Below are 9,815 nucleotides of genomic sequence, written 5' to 3'. Positions count from 1 at the left end.
TCATTCAGAAGAAGAACTCGTTTGCCCAGTCCTGATGCCTAACTGTCAGTTGAAGACATTTTCTTTACCCGGCGTACACAATTCGGAAGAGATATATGTTCCTATCCTAATATTCAGATTCAGATTAGTTGAAGGAACCGCCTTCGGTTCTCTGTCGCTCTTTCGAAGGAGCAAGCCACTGATATCATCGGATCACATGGAGATGTCTACCTGGTCGACTTTGTCTTTTAGATGAAGATTATCCTACTTATTTGCTAGCATCATGTCCAGATCAGTTTAAAGGCATTCTTTCCCCAGCGTACCCAGTTCGGAAGAGATATTGTTCCTATCCTGACTTCCCGTTCAGTTTTGAAGGAACCGCCTCCGGATCCCTGTGGTCTTACAAAGGAGCTAGCCGCTAATTCCCAGATTAGTAGGAATATCTACCTGATGATTTAATTGCATCGGAAGAGATGTCTGCCTTGATTCCCAGATCATGATTACCAGATCAGAGATACCTATTACCCGTTGATGTTTGAATCAACCGATGTATCTCCTTCGATTCCCAGATCGACCTAAGACATCTGTTTTGAAGCAAGTTAGGAGACATCTGCTACGTCTGATACTCAGATCAGTCGAGATGTTCCTTCTCTTGATAACCAGATCATTTGAAGTGTTTCCCCTGCCTGTGGGTGCTCGTTCCTTCTTATCACAAGTTGGAGCTTATTTAATTATCCAGGTCAATTGGAGTTTTTTCTCCCTGCTTGCGGGGTGGAACATTCCTTCTTATTGCAAGATGGAATCTTCTATTGATCAAGAGCGCAAATTTTTGAGTTCATTCTGGTATTCAATCTCCTTCCACCTCAACGGTTCGAAACTTTCGTTTCTCGCTCGTCAGGTTCAAGAAGTTTGAATAGGGGCAGCTGTTGCACCCCAAAATTTGCCCTCTTTATTTGAGCTATAAGTTATCAAAGACGTTTATTTCATTGTTCGAAAAGGGAAGAAAAATAATAAAGAGTTTTCATGGTTTTAAGGAAATGTGACGTGAAGATTGGTTTATACGGTGATGATGCGAAGAAATTCACAAGTCTTAGCTGGAAGGTGTTATGAGCTTGGTTCCCGAGTATCCGGGACTTTTTCGACGTTCCCTACAACTTTCGTGTTTGGCTTAGAAACAAATTCTTTGAGGAAGGTTGTCAAATTTGCAAATTACTCGAGATTTCACATTGAAAAATGGTGTTGAATGTAGGTTTTCGGGCCTTAGAAAATTCATATCTCATGATCCGCTTGTCGGATTCGCTCGAAATTTTAACTGCAGCTCTGTGTCATTATTCTCGATATTTCATATGTTCGGACCGAAGACCAATTATGCAAAGAGAATGCCCAGCATTTTGAAGAGCGTCGTAACTTTTTAGTGAAAAGTGTTTTCGGGTATGTCGCCACAAGTTTGAAAATTCCTAACTTCTTCAATTTTTATCGTATGAAGTCCATTCCAACGGAATTTTCTCGTAAATTTCATTAGCTTCGATTCATCGTAACACATGTTTGTTCAGATTTCAAGCCGAAGATGGAGTTTTATCAAGTTCTTTGAGCGGTACTTACAAAATTCTGCACAATCAGACCAGATGAATCAACGTTTCTCATCATTCAAACGCTCGTAATTTATTCACCGCTTATCGGATTGAAATGATTCTCGCGGCTACGAGCCACAAATTTGGTCATCTTCACAGTGATGTTGATTTCGTTTCCGAATTTTGCACCGAGTCACGTTTCGTCGAAAACAAGCCAAAAAGAGATAATTAAGGTCGTTTTGGATATTTCACCACTCACACTATATAAGTCGTTTTCTCTCTTTTTCTCTCATAAGTTCAATTCTCCCAAAAAATATCAAAACTCTTCTCTCAATTCACTCTCAATTCTCAAAGATCAAAAACTACAAAAATCACCAAAAAGCCTTATCAATCTCCATCAATCTCAAGAACAACATTCATTAACAATCAAAGCACGAGAATCAAGATCTCTTCTATTCTCCGATCATCGAAGTCCCGCGATCTCTCTCTTCCCCATGGTGTAGCACGCTTCCCTCCATCTCTTTGCACGGATTCGCTTTCCCTGTTCGCGTTCGAGTTCGTTTGATTTCGTCGACACGCTCGCTCGCGAAATCTTTGGTTTTCTTTATTACTATTTTCAGAAATTCACAGATCATAATCCGTTTGGTATTGATCTTGTTTCATTTTATCTTTTCTCGCACTTTACCGCTTTTTCGCATCATCCTATAACATGAAAAGTAGGACTTAGGCATTCATCTGGCCAAGCCCTCGAAAGAGGCTCTGTTTTTGTTGGTGTGTTTATATTTGTGCTTTGTGGAAGGGAGTCACGGTGTAATAAGACCATTAAACGCACTCTGTTAAGTCCTCATGGAAGGCATGCGGAAAGGGTTAGTAATCAACCCTCACCCAAACTCATCGAGTCCGTTCGGAAAGCGCACGTTACATGTTGCTTGCTTCTGAACTAGCACAAGATATTGTTATCGAGTATGTCAGGTAAAGGGTTCATGCAGTCGAACCCCCGCATTTCCTATAGCTTACATTACCCGACGTTGATGCTCGGTGTACGCACGCACCGTTTTCCTTTTAGATCTGGGACGGCTTGGTTACTGAGAGGGATTCGCTCCTCTTGTCTATGGCCAGATCGCTTTGTGCGAGGTCTGATGCTTGGTTGACTCGGGGGATCCGCTCCCCTTGGCTATGGAGGGACCGCTTTTCTATTACTTGGCCTGCGCCAGTAGGTGTTTGCTTTATGAGCGAGACTCGTTTGTTTGATACTTTTGTTTGCATTCGCTTTTCCCTATAGGGTTGCTAGCTTAGTTTAGACTTGTACCCTTTGTATGAAAACATAGGTAGCAAGCCTTCCCCCCCCCCCCTTAGCTTAGGTTTTCCTCATGCATTCTTTAAAACAAAAACCATACTCTTTGATTTTCTTTTCTTAAGATCTTATTATTTCCGCTCCATGCCCAAGCGTAAGCCTCCAAAGGTCGAGCAGCGGAGTGCAAATGTAACTCGTTCACCTAAAAAACACAAAACAAAGAGAAATTAGTTAGCCGAGCTACGGTACCTCTGATTCCTCAAAAAGGATACGTAGGCAGCGGGGTAGGGCCCGTGCTTGTATAACTCTTTCTCTTCCCTACATTTTGCATGCATATTACTTCAGATTAGGCGTAGATTTGTTACACACCCATAGTTTTAGACACAAGCGTGGATACCATCGAGTACGATGGGCGTGAGGGGTGCTAATAACTTCCCCTCGCGTAACCGATTCCCTTGTTTTGTGGTTTGCTGGCATTCCCTTCATTTTCAGGATGAATATGTTAGTGGCGACTCTGTTAATTTTCGCGGTAGCGACACTTATGTCCTATGTGGAAATGCATGGAGCCACATGAGATGAAAGATGGTTTTTGGACTCCGGGTGTAGTAATCACATGAGTGTAGATATGAAATGGTTTATTGAAATAGATAAATCATTCAGACAGAGTGTTAAGCTTGGAAATGACTCCAAATTGGTTGTCATGGGAAAAGGCAAAATTCAATGAAAATAGATGGACGAGTTATGGTCATCACAGAGGTATTTTACATTCCTGATCTTAAATTAAATCTCCTTAGCATTGGTCAGCTTCAAGAACGAAATCTATCCATATTAATTAAGAATGTTTGTTGTAGCATTTATCATGATGTTAGAGGTCTGATCATACGAACTGTGATATCCACAAATTGTATGTTTGTGCTTCTGGCGTCTATTCCTATTGTCTCTAATGATGTATCAAATAAAGCGTGTTTCAATGTAATCTCTGAAAAATGTTACAAACTTATGGCATCAAAGGTTCAGACATCTTAACATGAAAGGACTGTGGACTCTTGCCTATCGAAAGATGGTTCAAGGCCTGCCAATATTAAAGAATCAATCCAAGGTGTGCACCATATGGATGAAAGGAAAGTAGCAATGTGATTCTTTTCCGAAAATAAGCACTTAGAGAGCATCCAGACCTCTACAACTAATTCACTCACACATATGTGGCGCAATTACTCCTGAATCTCACAGTCATAAAAGGTATATAATTACTTTTATAGATTATTATAGCCGAAAAATGTGGTCCTACTTTCTACCTGCCAAGTTTGAAGCTTTTGATACATTCAAAAGGTTCAAGTTATCAGTTGAGAAGAGAACAGGATACAACATCATTTGTTTACGCATCGACAGAGGTGGGGAGTTCACTTCATCAGAGTATTTTAGCACCAATGGAATCGCAAGACAGCTCACTGATGCCTACTCACTGCAGCACAACGAGGTTGTGGAAAGAAGAAACCGAACCTTGATAAATATGGTGCGATGTATGCTTGCAGCGCGAGATGTTCCAAAGGAGTACTGGTCGGAAGCAGCAAAATTGGCTACTCGTGTTTTGAATATATGTCCAACCTCATCCTTGCCAAACATGACACCCGAAGAAACATGGAGAGGAAAGAAACCATCAGTGGTACACCTCAAGGTGTTTGGATGCATAGGACATGTTCATATTCCTGATGTCACAAGGAAGAAGCTGGATGAGAAGAGCATCAAGTGTGTGTACATGGTAGTTAGTGAGGAGTTGAAAGCTTTTCAAATGTATGATCCAAAAACAAAGAAGATCATCATTAGCCGAGATGTAGTTTTTGATGAAATGGAAAAGTGGGATTGGAAGAAGACAGGAGAAACTAACTCTCTTGATCCTATGTGTGAAGAAAATGAAGAGAATAAAGAGAATACAGATTCAGAAGATGAAAGCATCAATCTTCCTGAAAAGAGAAAAAGAAGGAATCCGGTATGGATGAGAGACTATGAGACTGGAGCTGGATTGTCTGAGGAGGAAAACGAAGAAGTGGAGAAGCTTACCTAGGAGATGCAGCATCTTGCTATGTTTGTTTCAAATGATCCCACCACCTTTGAGGAAGCAGCAAAAACTCAGGTATGGAGGGATGCAATGGACCATGAGATTGCAACAATTGAGAAGAATAGAACATGGGAATTAGCATATCTGCCAACAGGAGCAAAAAAGATTGGTGTTAAGTGGGTATTTAAGACCAAAATGAATGAAAAAGGAGAAGTAGACAAATGCAAAGCGCGGCTTATCGCAAAAGGGTATGTTCAACAATCTAGAATCGATTACACTGAGGTATTTGTGCTCGTGGCAATATGGGATACAATTCAACTAACGTTGTCCATTATCGCTAGTCGAGGATGGAAAGTTTATTAACTCCATGTCAAAAGTGCATTCTGTAACACCCTTCTAAACCCCGCGGCAATTAAATAAATATATCAGAGTTAATAAATATTATTATATCATAAATAATAACACATCATAGTTATATTATTCACCTAATTGTATTATATTAAGACAACTCAACAACACACAATCAACGCATCATCAATTCATAACACTGAAAAATATTCAATCATGTTATAAAAATCATGCATATGAATGAACTGATACTATGCATGTGGTACCAAACATCATCTATAGGAATAACCCACCGACAGATCCAACATCGTCAAGATACGGCCCTACCAGCACAAATTCCACACAATGGGAATTATGCCCTTCACTGATCCAACACATCATCATGGATACAGCCAAGAACAGATGATTATGAATTAATGCAAACATATATGAAGCATGTTAGAACATAGTTTAGTTCCAATCACATTTCAGTGTTTTGATGATAACAAACAAATAAATTTTGTATAAGCAAACATGGTGCTCTAATTCTATATTGTTGATTTCAGAAGATGTACCAGCACAATAAGAACTTGGAATAAGTATAAAGCTGGATAAATGGAAGAGACACTCAAGGAGTCAAGGCAACTTCTGATACTGCACCAAAACCGTTATGAATACGCTTACAATTGAAGATCACAAAGGAATACGCTTACAACAGAAGATCACAAAAGAATACTCTTACAACAGAAGTTGAAACACAAGCCGAAACAGAAGATCACGAAGATTGATTCAAAATAAAACAGTTAAAGACATAATCATTAGCAAAAACGGCTGCAACACTCTAAAAGCGAAATTCCCAAGGTTGATTGAAGAAGCTATCCACATGCAAATCCTTGGAGAAAACAAAAGCAAAGACAACACGCAAACCATTTAATGTTGCATACAAGTGTTGAAAGATAACGGTCAAAAATTCTGAAGCTATATATACTCATGATTGTTAGAAGAAATGACAATACAATAAGTGATATAGAAGAAAACAAGAAAGAACACACAAGAACACTACAACTCTGAAATATCATCAAGTGTGGAGAAAAACTCTTTGTAGTAAAAACTCTCATATCCATATTCTGAGTTCATTACTCTGTACTTAATCTTAGTGAAATATCACAGTTGTGATTACAGCTTTCTAGAAGCAATACTATACACTATTAGCAGAAGTTACGTGGTAACTGAGTCCTTGAGAGACCACCTGGGTCAGGAGACTCAAGAAGTCTAGAACTAGTTGAGTCTTGGAAGATGGTTAGTCACAAACAGTTGGTTTGTGCAGGGTTGTTAGTCACCAACAGTTTGGCTCATGCATTGTATTGTGAGTCACAGCAGTTGGTCGTGCAAGTGTAATCATGTTCTGATTATAGTGGATTAAGAACTCTGTTGAGAGGCAAATCACCTTGCCGATGGTGGACTGGAGGTAGCCTTATTGAGAAGGTGAACCAGGATAAAAATAACGGTGTTCTGTCTATCTTTCCTTCATCAAGTTTTTAAAGAACCACTTATTCAACCCCCCTTCTAAGTGTTTTCTCAACTTTCAAAACATACTTATACCATCGTCATGTCCATGAGTAACATCATCTAATACTCAAACTATCATCATCACCATCATCAAAGCATGTTTATATATATTAACATCATTCAAATAAAGTCATATCATTAATCAACACAAAGGTTATTTCATCCGGTTCATCATACTCGAAACGGCACTCAAAACAGGACAACGGTTCAAAAGTTACACGTCATCAAACTTTCAAAAATCACAAAACAGCAAAATTTTGCACTCACGCTGGTCATACGCGTACCATACGCGTATCAGCAGAGGCTGATTTCCATACAAACACACACCATACGTGTATCACAGTGTCATACGCGTATCACCTCTTCATCATACGCGTATCATACGCATACGGGCAGAAGGGCGTATTTTGGACGGGACAGGGTGCGTACCATACGCGTACGGCCCTTGGGAAGCCCCTCATACGTGTACCATACAAAAATGGCCAGAGACTTCCAAAACCTGCAACTCGTACCAGTTCGTCTTCCTCGCGTTTTTCACCATTACAGCCTGTGATTTTGGATCTAAAACAAAAATTCTGCACTCTTTAACATACATGATTCATCTATCTTCAATAGTCTATCACCCTATATCAATTTTACTCATTACATTCCTAATTTCTACTCAATTAGTTAGGGATTTACATTCATAGATTCAGTTCCATGGATGAACACAACAACACATCAAACAATCACCATATTCATGCCATAACATAAATTGACATACAATTATGCACATGATTCAGTATAGATAATCATCAATCACATAATCTTTTCAAATTCATCCTAAACCCCAATCTAACATACAATCCAATTGACCTAAATAATATCCCTAATCAATATTATCATCTAAAATACGATAAGAGATGCTAACCGGAGAGTCCCCCCTTACCTTAGACAAAAGTTCTTGATTGGTCTCTCCCTCTACTGTTCCTCTTTCACTTTCTTCGAGTTCCCAAATCCTCAGTTCTTCTTTTCACGTTCTATCCTCTTTTCCAATTTCCTTATTATTTTATGAAAAATAACATTATAATTAGTAAAGGGCTTTACTAACATAACACCCTCTTCTTACTAACATCACACATGGCCCAATGCCATAAACCATCCTTTTCCAATTTATTTTCATAAACCAAAATAATTTTAATTTTTAATTCAATTTCCAATTAAATTAAAATTAAACATACGGGTGTTACAACTATCCCCCACTAAAAGAGTTTTCGTCCTTGAAAACATACCTTAAGTAAAGTGTTCCGGATAGGAGTCTTTCATCTGGCTTTCTAGCTCCCAGGTAACATTTCTATCAGCCGGTCCTACCCAAACTACTTTGACCAATGCTATCTCTTTGCCACGTAATTGCTTCAGCTTCCGATCTTCAATTCTCACAGGTAAAGCCTCAACCGTCAAGTAGTCTTTCACCTGTACATCATCTACTTGGATCACATGGGACGGATCCGCAATGTATTTCATCAACTGAGACACATGAAATACATCATGCAAATTTGTAAGAATCGACGGTAAAGCAATACGATAGGCTACTTCTCCTACTCTTTCAGAAATCTGAAATGGACCATTGAAATACGGTGTCAACTTCTATGACTTTAACGCTGGACCAATGCCCGTCATAGGAGTAACTCTCATAAACACATGGTCTCCCTCCTGAAACTCAAGTGTCTTTCTTCTCTTGTTGTGATAACTCTTCTGACGACTTTGAGAAGCTTTCATTTTCTCCTAAATCATCTTAATGTTTTCCGTAGTCTGTTGCAAATTTCTGGCCCGATCACAGCACTCTCACCAGATTCGTACCAACACAACGGCGTTCTACATCTCCTACCATACAAAGCCTCAAACGGAGCGATACCAATACTCGAATGATAACTATTGTTGTAGGTAAATTTAATCAAAGGCATATAACTATCCCAAGAACCTCCTTTTTCCAACACACAAGCACGCAACAAGTCTTCTAACAATTGGATCGTCCTCTCAGTCTGTCCGTCAGTCTGCGGATGATAGGCAGAACCCAATCTCAGCTTAGTACCCAAAGCCTTCTGCAAACCTTCCCAGAACTTGGACATAAATCTCGGATCTCTGTCAGACACGATACTCGAAGGAATACTGTAACACCCCAAATTCTAAACTAATTATTTTTCGCGTGATGCTTAGCTGTATTGATGAATTTTGGTGTATTTTAGAATAATTAGAATAATGAGTGGATTTATTTTAATTAGTAAAATAAAACAATAACAGTCTTAGAGATATTAAGGGCAAGAGTGGTCAATTGTGAAGAGTAATTGAGGGCAATATGGGAAGACCATATTAGGGGTCTTAGGGGTAAAAAGAGAAAAGAGAAAAGAGGGAATCATTCTGCACGATTAAAGTTTTGAGAAGAGGCAGAAGGAGAGAGCTAGGGCACGAAGAACATGGAAGGATACGTATAGAGAACGCGAAGAGAAATAGAATCCAACCGTGAATCGAGGTAAGAGGGGACTCTTCTAGTTAATTTCTATTATGCGATTGTAGGTAATAGAATAGATTGATATGTGATTCGATTCGATTGAGTATATTGGGATTGGGATTGTTGGATTTGGGGAGATTGATGATATTGCATGAAATTATGATTGGAAAATGTGTTTTAATGATGCTTGATGATGTGTGATAATGTCTACTATGTTTTCATACCTTTATATGATGTTGGGAATTCATTTGGGGTGAAAGGAGTGCGAAATCGCAGGTCTGTCGCAGAATAGCGAATTGCTGAAATCGCAGGTCCGCTGAGCGGAGGGGGTCCGCTAGCGGAGGTCCCAACATAGTTCGCTTCTGCCTGGTCCCGCTGGTGCTCCCCTGAGCGGACCCTGATGGACAGAACATTTTCCAAACTTAGAAATTTCGTATCTTTTGATCCGTGTATCCTTTCTTGGTGCCGTTTTGGGCGTTGTAAAGCTAATTAAATACTTTTTAAAATTGATTTAATTGCTTGTGAACGAAA

General features: G+C 39.4%; 1 protein-coding gene across 1 annotated transcript; it reads left to right on the top strand.

Annotated features, from left to right (window-relative positions):
- The first annotated feature begins 4,909 nt into the window (after window positions 1–4,909).
- Window positions 4,910–5,263, top strand: LOC131662555 (uncharacterized mitochondrial protein AtMg00820-like). The gene has a single exon (XM_058932371.1). It carries the CDS (start codon window positions 4,910–4,912, stop codon window positions 5,261–5,263), a length of 354 nt encoding a protein of 117 aa, XP_058788354.1.
- Window positions 5,264–9,815: the final 4,552 nt, after the last annotated feature.

Source organism: Vicia villosa, linkage group LG1 (genome assembly GCF_029867415.1).
Source record: "Vicia villosa cultivar HV-30 ecotype Madison, WI linkage group LG1, Vvil1.0, whole genome shotgun sequence".
Classification (NCBI taxonomy): Eukaryota; Viridiplantae; Streptophyta; class Magnoliopsida; order Fabales; family Fabaceae; genus Vicia; species Vicia villosa.
This window is presented reverse-complemented; position numbering and strand designations above follow the sequence as displayed.